At 43.3% G+C, this 16,449-nt stretch overlaps 1 protein-coding gene across 16 annotated transcripts in view; it reads right to left on the bottom strand.

Moving 5' to 3' along the window:
- Positions 1-16,449, bottom strand: part of PAK3 (p21 (RAC1) activated kinase 3) — a 302,356-nt gene that overhangs the window by 12,335 nt on the left and 273,572 nt on the right. For all 16 annotated transcript variants that reach the window (XM_021080688.1, XM_021080682.1, XM_021080687.1 and 13 more), the window contains one exon: positions 15,862-16,058. In XM_021080688.1, coding sequence (XP_020936347.1) covers positions 15,862-16,058 — 197 coding nt within the window. The remainder of the gene's footprint in view (positions 1-15,861; positions 16,059-16,449) is intronic.

Here is a 16,449-nt window from a genome sequence, read left to right as displayed (position 1 = left end):
TATTATATTTATATGATATATAATTACACTATATTTATAGTATATAAATATGTATTATATATCAAATTTATATTATATATAAATATATATTATATTTATATTATATAAAAATATGTATTATATTTATATTATATAAAAATACATTATATTATATTATAGAAATATTTATTATATAAATATAATAAAACTCAAAAAAAGATGGCCCGATTTAGTGAAGGAGACATACATAGTTCCCATAGAGTGAGACAAAGAGCTAACAGAGGAACGTAGCAAGCTCTAAGTGAAAATGAGGATGAAGCAACTGACACTAGAGCTCAGAGAAAGCTTCACGGAGGAGGAGGTCGGTATCTGAACAAGGTCTTAAAGGATAAACAGGCGTTTTCCTGCAGGTATTGCCACCAGGGTTATGGCTGCCTTTGGGACCAGACCCCTAACTATTATGAAGACATGTTCTCTCTTGAACTTGCTTGGACTTCGCAGCACATTATCACCCCCCCGCCTTTCTACCACGGTTCTTAATATTATCATCAAAAATACTTCTTTCAAAGTCCTTTCCCAGGCCAGTTTTCATCAGCTGGCGACGACATCTCTCCTCCTGTCCAGAAACCTCCACAGATGCACTTTAGATAGGGCTAGGCAGGACTGTTTAATCCAGTGGCTGGCAACCTATAGGATGCAGCGGAATCACTTAAGAGGGCTTGTTAAAACACAAGATTCCTGAAGTTCCCGTTGTGGCTCAGCAGTTAACGAATCTGACTAGCATCCATGAGGACGCAGGTTCGATCCCTGGCCTCGCTCAGGGGGTCAAGGATCCAGCGTTGCCATGAGCTGTGGTGTAGGTCGCAGACGCAGCTCGGATCTTGCGCTGCCGTGGCTGTGGGTAGGCCAGCGGCTACAGTTCCAATTCGACCCCTAGGCTGGGAACCTCCATATGTTGCGGGTGTGACCTTAAAAGCAAAACAGAAAAACAAACAAACAACAAACACAGATTCCTGGATCACACCTCCCAGAGTTTCTGGAGAGGGGCCTGAGAATTGGCATTCGAACGAGTCCCCTGTTGGTTGCGGATGTACATGTTACCGGAGCACACTCTGAGAACTGGTTTACTCCACCCGGATAACTAAACAATAGACTTATCACTGCTTGAAGCACCGGTCCTCACAAACCATCTCTTGTTCCCTTAGTAAAAGAAAACTGGCTACTGAAAACTGGCTACTGCAAGTTACATTTGCGGCCTCCTCCTAAAACTCAGTTGGTCACAGTTGCGCCCAACTCTCCAGCCTTCGCTGGCTTTTCTTCTGCTTTGTAGCCAAACCCAGTCCTAAACCAACACATCTCTTTTCTCCCTTTCCACTCTCGCTAAGTCCATATGCATGCTGTACCGGTTCATTTTCTTTTGTTTTTCACCATTCTTAGCTCAATAGATTCTACTCTACATAAGCTTGCTCAAAACAAGCACACATACATCTCTACCCCAAGGCCTTCTCACCTCTCTTCAATCCCTGTACTAAGAAAAAGGTTGAAACACCCCGACATGTTAACAGTGGTTCTCTCTGGGTGGCAGGATTGTTAGTGACTTAATTTTGAAAACATATTTTGCAATTTTCCACATTTTCTACAATGAACACGACTGCTTTTATTATTTTTAAAACCCTCCCGAAACATTCTTTAAAAAATCTAAAAAGCTGTGCCATCCAATTTACACAAAAATCCTCATCTATTTCCCTTTGTCCTCCTAGGATTAAACCTGCTTTTCATCAAGTACGACCCCTGGAGGGAAACAAAAACCCAGACGATCTCTTTTTCAACTATTGTTTTCATTTTAATTGCAACAGTATTATTTCCAACTAATTTCCATTGCAAAAATCCACACTTTCAGTTGTATTACGGCTAAATTGGCCTTCGTGGACCGGCCTGGGAACCTACTCACTATGCATAATGCCGCTTCTATGGGAAAATGCCCTCTGAGTTCCAAATAATTAACTTAAAAGTGAACTTGTGTGTAAGCCGGGTACTATCTTTGTGAAAAAACAAAAATTGCTATCCACTGCCCTGCTAATGAGAGACAAATATAGTTGTAGGCATTACCAACAATCACAGCAAAAAGCGGTTTCCCTAGCAAAGTCAAGTCTTAGCTGAAGGAAGATTAAGGAAATTCAAACTAGGCATGAGTGATCAGATCCTGGTTTTATTTGAGTTTGTGAAAACTCAAAGAAATCGAGCTGGCAGAGAAATCAGACTAGACGTCTTTCACTTAGCATAATACCCACCAACTCAGAAAAAGACAAATACTATATGATATCACTTATATGTGGAATCTAAAAAAACAAAACAAATATATGTCTAGCATACAGAATATAGCCAATATTTTCTAATAACTTTAAATGAAGGACAATCTATAAAAAAACTGAATCACTATGTTGTACACCTGAAACTTACATAATGCGTATCAACTATACCTCAATAAAAAAAGCAATTAGAGATTTCCTTTACAGTTGGTTGCTCCTTGAGTAAGAAACCCAGAATCATACTTGACTTCTTCTACTTCCTCATTCAGAAACCTTCCCCTCCCCAACCCTTTCTATAATTAGTCTAGTAGCTTCTGTTCACGCAATCCTGAGAAATGTCTTTCATACCCATTCGCCTTCCTCTGTTCCTACTGCCTCTGCTAAAGGTTGAGCTTCCCTCAGAATGTTACAATAGAGTCCCAACAGGTTTTTCTTTTAATTAATTATTTTCTTTTTTAAAATGATTTTTATTTTTTCCATCACAGCTGGTTTATGGTGTTCTGTCAATTTTCTACTGTACAGCAAAGTGACCCAGTCACACATAAATATATACATTATTTTTCTCACATTATCCTCCATCATGTTCCATCATAAGTGATGGGATATAGTTCCCAGTGGTATACATACATGTCCATTGAGAGATGAATGGATTAAGAAGATGTGGTATATATACACAATGGAATACTACTCAGCCATAAAAAAGAACAAAATAATGCCATTTGCAGCAACATGGATGCAACTAGAGACTTTCATACTAAGTGAAGTAAGTCAGAAAGAGAAAGACAAACACCATATGCTATCACTTATATCTGGAATCTAATACAGGGCACAAATGAACCTTTCCACAGTAAAGAAACTCATGGACTTGGAGAATAGACTTGTGGCTGCCAAGGGGAGGGGGAGGGAGTGGGATGGACTGGGAATCTGGGATTAATAATGAATTAATTAAAAATTTTATTGTCCCACCCGTGGCATATGGAAGTTCCCGAGCCAGGGATGGAATCTGAGCTGCACATTAAAGTGGGACCCTTTAATCCACTGTGCTGGGATGGGGACTGAACCCGCACCTCCACAGTGACCTGAGCTACTGCAGTCAGATTCTTAACCCACTGTGCCACAGCAGGAACTCCCCAAGTTTTTCTTACTCAAGCCTTTTTATTCTTCAGTCCATCCTCCTTAATAATCTATCTCATCCTAAATCTCATCGTGGCATCTGTGTTTCCGCTTCAACGATTTGTGGCAGCTCCCTGGGGTCCGCAGATGTGGTTTTCAAATTGTACTACCCCCAATTCCCCTCAAGAGCAGCCAAGTGGGAAAAGAGGTGGGAGAGGGAGATAGATGTAGAGATTCTAGGACCCCGCACCCACCCATATGTGTTTCGATCAGAGGAATATTTCCTTTTTCCCTCGCAATTTATTTATGCTGCCAAGCAAGGTTTCATTTGAGCCAAGGGATCACAAGAGTTGTTTGAAAACACAGGACATAGTAAAAACTCCTTAGCGTGGCATGTAAGGTCCTCGCTCCCTACCTTTCCAGTCCTCATCTATTCTCTTCTTGCCCCAGAGCCCTGCTTCCCCACCCTCACATACATGCACACATTGGCCAAATAGCACATACCATTCATGCCAATTAGTTCATAAGAAGTGCTTTTTTCATATCCACCTAAAATGCTCTTCCTTTAAGTGCCCGGTGAACTTCTAGTTGCCTTTTAATTTCTATTTCAAATGGCATTTCCCTTCGAAAGTCTTCTCCATCTCTCCCAGATGGATATGGTAAACAATCACCCCCGGTTTTCTGGGGCCTGTCCTGAGTTTCTACTACCGAAGATCCTATGTCCCTCATTACTGAGCCAACCACGGCGATCGCCCTGCACTCCTTTGGGCTACTACAGCCCTGTGTGCGTATGTCTTATTTTCACATTGTATGGTGAATACTTGTTACTTGTTCACGGGCCTGTCTTCCTGGACTGTGAAGGTAGGAATTGTGTCATGATCAGCTCTGGATTTTATGGCAACTGGCTCAAAACAGGTGCTCAATAAATGGTTTTGTTGCTAAATGAAATGAGAGCCCAAATGTACAAATCCATTCGACTGAGCTGGGGCTCTGAGAGAGCCTTTGCTATATAAAGCATTGAAGCGCCGAAGCTAAAGTGAATTAGTAAACACAGGGGAAGATATACAATGACAAAAGCATCCTCTCTGAGGTGAACAGGCCTGGCAGTGGTAACTTCTGACTACCCAACTCTTCAGTGTGGGAGAAGGAAGACAGTTCTCTGAGCAATGTGTGTAAGGCGATGCCACCAAAGGGAGAGAGGGCTGAAGAAAGAGGACCACACCATGTCTGCTGTGGGCAAACTGGGGGAGGAAGCAGAGACAATAAGTTCTTTCTGAAACGGGAAACATAGAAACTTAGTCTTATCTGACTGATCTCGAACAGAGAGGAGCTTTTGATTAATCTTCTGCTACGTCATTAAACGCAAGGTCTGTTTCATTCCTAAGGTGAGGCAATATAGGTCCCATGACCTAATGATCTTATTTATAACGTTAGACAACCTTTGGCCCCCAAATGATGCCTTTCTTCATTGTGAAATACACATTACCTAGAAGTTTTGGACATTCTGGAATTCTTTTTTTTTTTTTTTTTTGTCTTTTTGCCATTTCTTGGGCCACTCCCGCGGCATATGGAGGTTCCCAGGCTAGGGGTCTAATCGGAGCTGTAGCCACCGGCCTACACCACAGCCACAGCAACGCGGAATCCAAGCCACGTCTGCGACCTACACCCCAGCTCATGGCAATGCCGGATCCTTAACCCACTGAGCAAGGCCAGGGATTGAACCCACAACCTCATGGTTCCTAGTCAGATTCATTAACCACTACGCCACGACGGGAACTCCCATTCTGGAATTCTTAATAACTCTCTATCTCTTGGCCATAACATGCAAACATCACAGCTTTCTATGGACCTTGATGTGCAGCAAAATTTACCTAAATACTCAGAGAAAACTACTTTACCCAGTTGGAGGAATAATTCAATTTACCTTATTGGCAATTTCCTCAGTGAAAAAAGATCACAGCAGTCATCTTAGACATTACCACATTTCTCCAAAGAGGTCCCCAAACAATCCATAAGTACCCAATAAATTTTCATTAAGGCAGTTTTGCAACAGGAGTAAACATTTAATTAAAAAAGCTTCAGTTGGTGACTTTAACTCATTATACCAGTTTATAAAGTTTAGGTTAAGACATTAGAAAACAAACCAGGAGACTTCCACGGAAATGTGTCAGTAACCATGAGAGATCCCGGCGCTGATATAAAGACTCCCTGTGCAAAGAGGAGTGGGTGTGGTGCAAACATTTCTTTCTAAGTTGAATCTTTGGGACTCCAAACACATTTTCCCATGGAAATCGTGTTATACACGGTGAACAGATTGCCAGCCTAGCCCACAAAAATCGATTTAACAAACAACATAACTGTAAGACTGAGGGGGCTCCAATCAAGATGGCGGAGTAGAAGGACCTCCTCTCTCACTCTCTGTATAAATGCTATTTTCATGGGAAATACCAATAGCTAGCTCTTACTTAATGATTACTATGGAGCTCACTTGATTCACACAACTCCCTGAGGTCGGCTCGATTGGGATCCCCAATTGACAGATGAAGAAACTGGGGGCTGTGGGATTAATATAATAACTTGCCCAACATCACACCACTAGCAATGAGGGAGTCGACATTTGAATCCAGGGAGCGTGAGCCCAGAGTCTACGCTCCTGACCACTGCACAGTGGTTCCCAGCCTCTGAGGTAGGAGCTCTGGGAGGCAGAGGCAGACAAGGGCTCTTCAAGAAGTGAGACCCACTGAGCTGAGCAACTGCACCTTTCCTTCCAACAGAGGAAACAGCCCTCTTTGAGGTCAGCTGTTTTCCACTTGCTTGGAAATGGGGAACAAAAGGCAGGTACCCCATTGGGTTTCCCAGTGTATTCACCAAGGTCTGTACATATGTTGAGAGTTTATAAGCAGTGTGTCCTCTGGTTGTTGCCTGCAACCTACTGCTGTCCTGGTTCCTTTCTCGTTTTAGAATTTTCAACTCCCTTTGAGTGTTTTATCGGAGAGATTTGGCAACGAGGGACTTGACACCTTATGACTGACTTGTGACCTGGGATTTCAGAGGTTAAAGGCCAGAGTACATTACTGCCTCTGATGTGTTTATGGATTTCACGAAAGGCCTGGCATTTCTTTCTAAGATGAGAGTAAATAGGGCCAAATCTCCAAAAAAGAAATTACTATATTATAACTAATCTTGTATTCTGTATTTTGACTTATTCAACCCCATGGTCCAGTGTGATAACTGAATAAGCACTGTGGCCTAATTTAACTTCCTGTAAGTCTTGCATTGTAGTTCTCATCTGTCACCAAATTATGCATTGGAGGGGGCTCTGCTCTTGTTCAATCCCTAAAAAGCCATTTAAAAAGAGCTTATTATAGATCTATCCCCTTATAGGTTGATGGTAAAAGGTAATTAGGTACCACTGACTGATTAGGTGTTGGCCTAGTCTTACAGTGCTCCATTCCAGCATTAAAAAAACTGCCAGAAGATAAAGACCAGATGAGTCCGACAATGTATATGCTCATTCTCTCAGGATTAACAGTGCTTGTCAAGAAACATGGAGCTACCTGTGCTCAGCAAGCCACCTTGGGCAGCCAGGCAGCGCCCAAGGTTTAGAACCACAGGAAGTTTGGAAGGGGGAGCTTTGGGGGGAGGGGGCATAGAGATAGAAAAGCAGGAAAGTGAAATGGAGCAGGACGTAGAGGAGAGAAGCTGTAAGAAGCAGAGGGAGCTGGAGGACCCAGGGCAAGGACTGGAGCCAAAGGACCAAGGGGAGAGAAAGTGGCTGGTGGAACGAAGAGGAAGAGAAAGGATGATAAAGGCTAAACAGATCAGGGAGGTCAAGGGGACCCGATCCCAGGATCCATTCTGCTACTGCCACGTATCTCTGGTCTTTCTCACATAAAATGTCTTAAATCCTCTATATCTGGTATGTTGATTTCCCATCCACCCACCCCTGCCTCTCACCTTCTCTTTAGCCCACAGATTAGTTTCTAGTTCCAAGGTACTGCCTACTATTACACATTTGCTCCTGTCTCCTTTTAGGAGCAGGAGGAGACTAATTCCCTGATTCTTCTGGGCTTTTCCAAATTACCATATTAGGATCAAAACCCAGCAGGACCGTGATATGATCTGTGAAACAGACATTATTGCTCACATAAATTGGTGTCAACTTCAGTTTTATATGCAGTTCATCAGCTGAACAGCTCTGCACACAATGACAGGTGCTACTTCCCAATACACCCCAGAGTGTAGACCAGGGGTCCCTGCAACAACTTTATCACTGCCATGCTCTTCCCTGGCTTCTCCCGAGATTCCTGCCAGAGCGGGGCCGTGCCCAGTCCCACATGCAGCATGTTTCGCATCAGGAGCAAGTGTCCTGTGTGGTAGGGAAAGGGGGATCTTTCCACTCGATGGAATACAGATTCAGTCGGGAAATGATGAGAGAGACGTACACCAGCAGCTTTCTAAAGATCCCAACTCTGACAGCACATACTCAAACCATGGGGTTAGTAGATGCGAACTACTGCATTTGGCGTGGAGAAGCAATGAGGTCCTGCTGTTATAGCACAGGGAACTAACCATACTGATCACTTGTGATGGAACATGATGGAAGATAATATGAGAACAAGAATGTATATGTATATATGTATAACTGCGTCACGTTGCTGTACAGCAAATTGACAGAACATGGTAAATTAACTATAATAAAAAAATGAAACAACAAAACAAACCCATGGGCCTGCTTACACTCAGGAAAGAGTGGAGTCAATCTGCAGCCTAAAGAACACAGAATCAGAGTAAGAGATCCATGAGTTTCCCCTTTTATTGAACTCAATTCCATGGGGAAGACCATTAGAGAAAACAAGTGAAAGAGGAACTATTTTGGTGGAACTGAGAGCCACATGACCTTCCCCTTGGGCCCCAAAGACCTCTGTGGAATTCTAAGAGTCCATGGAATTCATGGAGTCCACTGGTAACCAATAATTTTGTCATATTCCACTTGTTTGAAGCGATAAGGAAATGGAAGCCCAGCAAGAAGTAATCTATCTATTCAAGTTCACCGGGCTCTTGACTGGCAGACCGGGGAGGAGAATTCACTCTTCAGCTCCCGTGATGCACACGGTTAGTTGAGACACTAGACAGTTGGCCCCCTCACCTTCATTGGCCACTCACAGATGCAAAGCACTAATGAATTTTGCCATCTAAGCAATGGGGCGATACTTTACAAAAAGAAGGAAGGAAGGAAGGAGGAGGAGGGAGGAAAGAAAGGAAAAGAGAGAAAAAGAGAGAGGGAGGGGGATGGAGGAAGGGAGGAAGGAAGAAGGGAGGGAGGGAGGGAAGAAGGAATGAGAAAGAAAGCCACAGCAAAAAGGTCAGCCTGGTTTTTTTTGGGGGGGGCGGATAATGTTAGAACATTGGGTCTTCCAGCTGCAGAGCTGAGATTGCCATAATCAAGTTAACTTTCTCTTCTAAGAGGCTTGCATAAAACACCTCAGAGTGTCCTTTTATCAGAATGCAAAGGGTCTTCTAAAATGACATCATTGCATGGAGTTCCCATCATGGCTCAGCAGTTCACGAACCCGACTAGTACTCATGAGGATGCAGGTTTGATCCCCGGCCTTGCTCGGTGGGTTAAGGATCCAGCGTCGCCGTGAGCCGTAGTGTAGGTCACAGACACAGCTCAGATCCCACATTGCTGTGGCTGTGGCATAGGCTGGCGGCTACAGCTCTGATTCGACCCCTAGCCTGGGAACTTCCCTATACCGTGGGTGTGGCCCTAAAAAGACAAAATAAATAAATAAATAAATAAATAAAACAAAACAAAATAAAATAAAACGACGTTGCAACTAGGTCGGAAAAGGTCTATTTCGAAATGATGACAAAGGTCAGAAATTGTGTTAATTATCAAGCAAATCCTGATCTTCTTGTTGAAGTCATTTTTCATCGGCAAAACCACAGATTTAAAAAGCCATAGGATCAAACACATAAGTGGGTATTTCAGTGGCCAAGGGCCCATCATTGCACTCTGTGATTTGTCCATTTAGAATGAACGTTGCTTTCGAGGGACTTAACTACTTAATGATATAGGTCTAGTGCCTATTAGGACAATAGGCATATGCATCCTTGGCTTATTCCCAAGCCATGCTTTAAGGACACTGAAGAATGATAAGATAATCGTGGGATATGGGAATATCAGCCTTGGCCAACAGTAGGTCCCTGGCTACCACATTTTAAATCTTTCTTTCCCTCCTCTTCACCTGGTCAGTCTCAGATTTTTAGTTTGCTGCGGAATCAATTTCTCCTTTGGCTGTCCGCTGGGTCATAACTCACCAGTTCGAGCTGTCGGCTTCTGAATTATAATCTAAATGAGACTTGCAGCTTTCCTATGGCTACGTCCCATTTTCCTATGCTAAATTCCTGACAACCAATGATTCTTAGGAGCGGTGTCTATCTTTTGACAGGCAATATTTCTTTTCTGATTAAAAAGAAACCCTGGTACTGTTCTATAATTATTTGAGTTGCAGTTATCCCAACTCGCCCCTCCTCGCAGGCATAGATTTGCCCTCAAAGTAGGAGGAGTGTCAACAAACCATCAATAAACCTTGCTGTTCCATAGTGGCTTACGGAAAAAGAAGGGAAGGCTCCCAGCTCTTCCTGAAATACATTCAAAACAATATTGACTGAGTGCTAGCAAAGTGCAAAGTATGCTTGCTTCTCTGGCGCTCAGGAAGTTTATGTCTGACTTTAATTCCAAATGAGCACGTGCCATCAAACCCAGACATTCCGATTCATAGCACAGGTTCCAGGGGTTGGAGGGAGTTAGAAGGAAGCACTTTGGCCCTTAGTTGCTGTATTTTTTTAGTTGCTAGAGATTCTCCTGCTTACGTCTCTTCTCAGGACATACAAGCTAACCAGAGTTTCCCTGGTTCTACAATAAAAAAAAATAAGAGTAAACCAACATTTGTGTAATGCTTTAAGTGTGGGGAAAGGGGGAGTAGGGAGCCTCTTCGTGTAGACAACAGGTCCGAATTTAGATTTCTGCCCTCCCTTCTCTCTGGCCATACAGGTTATGCCCGCTTGGCCATGAGTAGTCAGACTGATGGCTTCTTTCTCGCCAATACGCGCTAGGTACACAGCAAGCTGGTACCTTCTAATGATGGACTCCATTTGCGGGAGAAGCAAAATTGAAAAAGAAAATGGCATAGCGTGGAGGTATATTAATATCATATTTTTTGGATAGCTTTGCTGGCATGGTAAATCAGAGAATGCCAGAGTGTGTCAGGATTTCAACAAGGTTTTGACAAAGTTAACTCGTGATTTTTTTTTTTTTTTTTTAGACGAACTGGAGACATTGGGCAGAATGATAGCATGGTCTTTTCTGGCTGCACAACCATGCTCAAAGAGGGCTGATGAATTGTTTTGCAGTCTAGGTAGGGTGCTTGACAAGGAGCTATGTTTTTGCTCTAGTCGTTGGGGTGGGAATCTGATGTCATTGGTTCTCAGAGCTCCACAGAGGATTGCAATGGTCAACCAAGGAGAAAAACCATCAGTATAGTGTAGGGGGTTCATGCACTATACTAAATACTGTTTTTAGCATTCAGACATCTCTTTCTGATGCCAAGAACCATCTTCGAAAGATCCACTGTTTGGTAGTTTCACAGATGCCTAAAGCAAGGGTAGAAAGACAACACTTAAAGTTCATCTTAACTAGGATAAAGGTATGAAAAAATTACACATAAAAAGAGCTCCAAGAGCTCCCACTATGGCGCGACAGGATTGGTGGCGTCTTGGGAGTGCAGGGACGTGGGTTTGACCCCTGGCCCAGGACAGCGGGTTAGGGATCCAGCATTGCCACAGCTGCGGCTTAGGTCTCGACCGAGGCTCAGATCTGATCCCTGGCCTGGGAGCTCCATATGCCACGGGGTGGCCAAAAATGAAAAAAAGGGAGGGAGCACTCTACCCACAGGGTCCAGTAGGGACCTCGACTGGATGACATTGAGACATTTCACAAATACTAAATGCCCTCAAAACCCTTTGACAAGAACAGCCCCATTGTGTGGAATGCAAAGCTAATAAAGAGGCACTCTCTTGGTGCTGAGAAGAAACAGCAACAACAAACCAAAGATTTGTTTTATGGAAATGATTATGCCTCCTTATTTAGAATCTGGTCATTATAATCACAGGTTTATAAAAAAGATATCTTCAAACTAACACAAAGGTTGGGAAGATGAGAAGTATACCAACATTGGATTCGCATATCCACAGGGAAAATTTGATTTTAACTCTTAGTCACTTTGGCAAACAGAAAGAACAAGGCACTTTATTATTGGAGGCTGCACTAAAAATGCCCATGGGTCACAGAACAACACGTCCAAGGCCAATTATGCTGAATGCAAAGGCTTCAGGCAGTGAGGAAGTTGTCTCCTCTCTGTCTCTGGAAGGTACCAACCTCATAACATCCATATAGTTAATAACTCTCTGACCTTTAAGAGGCATTTTATGAGCAAATTAGGTCAATTAGTACAGAGCAATTTACATTACAAAGAAATCCCAACCACTTTGTAACTAGGGGGGAAAAGTAGCTAATTCCTTTGCATAGGTTAACAGGCAATCTTCCAAGAGGGTTTGCTCCATTCCAACGGACACGACAAAGACACAAAAAGCCACTAAAGCGAAATGCAACCTTCAAATGTGTAGCCTTGGATTTCACCTTTAACCTCTCCTGCTCAGTGTTACCCATTCATGGTCATTTCTACCAAACTGTGGAGAACCCTCCACTCCTTGAGGAGACGGGAGTGTAGCCAGCATGGAGGGTGAGCGGGGAATCCGCTCTTTCGCCATGAAGGGGTACAAAGTATTCGAAGGCTGCTTTCCTCTCTTTTTCCTTTCTCACCTCTCTCTCTCTCCCTACTTTAATAAGCTAGACCCTGTACTACAGGATGACATGCATCGTTTTATTTAGTTTTCATACTAACTCTGCAAGGTAGATGTTGTCCCCATTGCGCCCAAAGGAAACAGGCTTTATAAAAGTTTTAAGTGACTTGCTGAAGGTCACAGAGCTGGTGGATTGTGGAGCCAGGACACACCCAGATCTGCCTAACTACGCCGGCCAAATTCTATTCACGTGAACATGCTACCCTTTCCTACTCTGACTTCCTTGCACGTCCTTCCTTTGTTCCTCCTCAAAGCCTAAGGCAGTGGATGGGTGGTGGTACTGGAAGGGTTTTAAAGAAAGAAGGGCTAAGCTAGTTCTCTTCTCTCCCTCTCCCGAAGATGTGCCTCTGTGATATTCTATTCCCCACCCACGGCCTGGTTACCAGGATACAAGAAAACACAGGCTTCCGACAGGGTCCTGGAATATCTTTTTCTGTCCCATCTCCAGAGTTTCTGTGATCACATTTTTTTTTTTTTGTATTTTGTCTTTTTTGTTTTGTTTTGTTTTTTTTGTTGTTGTTGTTGCTATTTCTTGGGCCGCTCCCGCGGCATATGGAGGTTCCCAGGCTAGGGGTTGAATCGGAGCTGTAGCCACCGGCCAACGCCAGAGCCACAGCAACGCGGGATCCGAGCCGCGTCTGCAACCCACCCCACAGCTCACGGCAACGCCGGATCGTTAACCCACTGAGCAAGGGCAGGGACCGAACCCGCAACCTCATGGTTCCCAGTCGGATTCGTTAACCACTATGCCACGACGGGAACTCCTGATCACATTTTTCAAATCCCGAATGAGGGCATATATCTCAGGATGTTGTATTTTATTTAAGAGAACAATGAGGACAACATATTTGAAATCAACACTTAAAAAGAACTTGTGGGAGTTCCCCTTGCAGTTCAGCAGTAATGAATCTGACTAGGATCCATGAGGATGTGGGTTCGACCCCTGGCCTTGCTCAGTGGGTTAAAGATCCAGCGTTGCGTGAGCGGGGGTGTAGGTCGCAGATGCGGCTCAGATGCTGTGTTGCTGTGGCTGTGGCGTAGGCTGGCAGCTGTAGCTCCGACTGGACCCCTAGCCTGGGAACCTCCATATGCCAAAGGGGCAGCCCTAAAAAGACATTAAAAAAAAAAAAGCACTTGTGGCACCTGGCAGAGGGATAGAGGGCCAGCTCAATATGGACCTGGTGACTTAGTTCCTGGAGACTGAGACATGGAGAGTAATGAGCAAAGTTAGAGTAAATCCTTTATCAGCAGAATTCAGCAGGGTGGTCTTTTGACAGATCTTTTTGTTACAGCTTAATGTAGGCTTTCTGAACCCCGGTGGCTTGTTAATCTGCAAGTACTTGTTTAGATACAAGGCTGTGGATCCTAACAGACAAACTGTTAATTATTCTAATCCCAGGCTAGAAGATTGCCCATCAAGATTAAAACTTGTTTCCTTTTTTTTCTAGCAATTAACAGCCTGGCTAAAGAGCGATCAGTTGTAACTGGGGAACTGAGGAAGGTCATAAATGCATTACCGAGACCAGTTGCTTTACAGAGCCATTTATTTAATCCTTAAATTTTGCAGGTTGTAAATTACTCATCAGAAAGCAGAAAGCAAAAGAGCCATAATCCATTTAGTGCCTCCAAACTCCGAAGACTTAGAGGAGGAAATCCATGGAAACAAGAGGCCTGATGTGTTCTTTCACTGCTATTTCTTAATGAGCAAAGGGGGTTAAACAATAAGGACAAGCCTGTGTCTTTATCCTGATGCGCTGGTCCGCAGGTCAGGGGTGGGCTTGATTAAATTCATGGACCCACAATCGGTGGGAAAATGCCCCTTCTTTTCCATTCAGCCCCGCAGGCAGCTAATCAATGTGCACATCTCACTTCCAGATTGTTTCCTGAGACCAGAGCAATAGCCCATTGCATTCATTAGGGCATCCACTCCTATCTGTTATTTTCTAACTGGCGCAGGGACTAGGACAAGAGGCCACATACCAGAGAAGAATTAGGAGGGGGCAAGGAGGAGGCTGTCCCCCTCTCCGTACAGAGGGACTGCAGCTCCCAATTACAAGATGTTCGACTGCAAAAGAACTAGGTAATTAGTTTGTGGGTTTATTTACATGTGTAGAAGGATGCATAGATTTAGCTGGAATATGGATTTTTATAAGCTTAACATGTAAACACTTAACCATTTACTTAAGGGCAATGGGTTTTGTATACTCTGAATAAAATTCAGCTTGACTCTTAGTGGTAATGAAGCAAAGCATATGCAAGATGCCTTTGGCATTGGCATGGGTTCTGAGATTAGAACTTGAATCTGCACATATTTCCATTTCTCAATAGTGGGATGCCCTTTATATACACCACATAGCTTCTGGCTCATCTTTAGGCTCTATTCTAGAAGATAGCTACTGGCTCCCTGCTGTACGGAGCAAGCATTTCTTTCGATACTCCTCTGCCTTTCTCTGAATACAAACATGGTGGCATTGGGCTCTGAAATGGAGCCTTTCTCTTTGTAGAGGTAACCAGAGCACGTAAGGATCAAATCTCTGATTCTGCAGTAGCAAAGTGAGTTACTCAACACAAACGATTTCCATTCGTTTTCTACTTGACAGTCTAATTAAGTTTGTGATTTCACCAGCCTGGTGCTGTGTCTACCTTGTGTTCCATTTAATACCCACCAAGCTGCTGTTGCTCAATAAATCATTACTGATGATGAAACAAAATCTAATTTTAAAAATTATAGCTGTTCTGGAAATGCATTTATTTACTGGGTTAAAGTAATTATAAAGTAAGTGTTTCCTAGATAGATCATTTAACCATGGCATGTGATAAAAATACTGTCTTCTTCCCACATCTTGCTTTAAACCCCCCCCAAACCAAGCTACACCTTTTTTTTAACAGCAGAAAGCCATACCAAAGAATTTTGAAGACCCCTGTCATTAGACATAGTGATATCAAAGCATTTGAATAAACTGTTGAGACAGCTTAAGAGACATAGAAAATAACTCATAGTAATTTTGAAAACGGTAACTTCAAACATCATGCGATATCCCTTATACGTGGAATCTAAAAAAAGAATACAAATGAACTTGTCTGCAGGACAGAAACAGACTCACAGGCTTTGAAAACCAACTCATGGTTACCAAAGGGGACAGGTTGGGGGAGGGATGGCCTGGGGGTCTGGAACTGGCTTATGCACACTGCGGTATATGGAATGGCTGGCCAATGGGAACCTGCCGTGCAGCACAGGGAACTCTACCCACTACTGTGTGATAATCCATTTGGGAAAAGAATCTGAAAAAGAATGAATGTGTGTCTATGTGTAACTGGGTCGCTTTGTCATACAGCAGAAATGATCAGAACAGTGTAAATCAACTATACTTCAATCAAACTTTTTTAGAAAAAATGAAAATGATAACTTGGAGCTTCTATGTCACTTCGTCACACAAAAGAGCCCATTCTGGCCACTTTTGTGGGGACAAGAAATGACATTTGGCTTTCTCCCTTTCCGGTGGCTGAAGTACCTGCGTTTTCTTTGACTTACCCTGAGTGGATTTTCATTAAGGTAAGGGGGTTCACCTTCTACCATTTCGATTGCCATAATCCCCAGAGACCAGATATCAACTTTCGGACCATAAGCTTTTCGAGTCACCACCTCAGGAGCCATCCAGTAAGGCGTTCCCACCATAGTGCTTCGTTTACTTTGCTCAGGGGTGATCTGGGCGCAGAACCCAAAATCAGCTGCAGAGAAGAAAAGTTTGTTACAGTCAGCTCGAATTATTTTTCTTTTACAAGCGGTCCCCTTCAGATATGGCCATACCTTTCTTTGGTTAGACACAGAGCTTCCATAACTGCCTGGCTCATAGCCTTGTTAACTGATCTCGCAATTGGTTCAGATTGTAAAAGGGTCTGAGACAACTGCCTGATGTGATGTCATTTTTACTAGACCTCAGTCTGGTTCCCTCCCCATACTGCTTCCCTCTAACTTCCAGAATCTTTCAGCTTTCTAATTAGGTAGCTGTCATCTAGCAGGTGCAAGCCACTAGAAATTCTGAAATTTTAAACCCCTCAAATCTGGCCACAGTCTACAGGAACATGAACGTCAGAAAAATCGTTTATCTCATCCTGGGGT

The sequence above is a fragment of the Sus scrofa genome, chromosome X (assembly GCF_000003025.6).
Source record: "Sus scrofa isolate TJ Tabasco breed Duroc chromosome X, Sscrofa11.1, whole genome shotgun sequence".
NCBI classification, from domain to species: Eukaryota; Metazoa; Chordata; class Mammalia; order Artiodactyla; family Suidae; genus Sus; species Sus scrofa.
The sequence above is the reverse complement of the archived record's forward strand: the minus strand, read 5'-3'. Positions and strand labels throughout refer to the sequence as shown.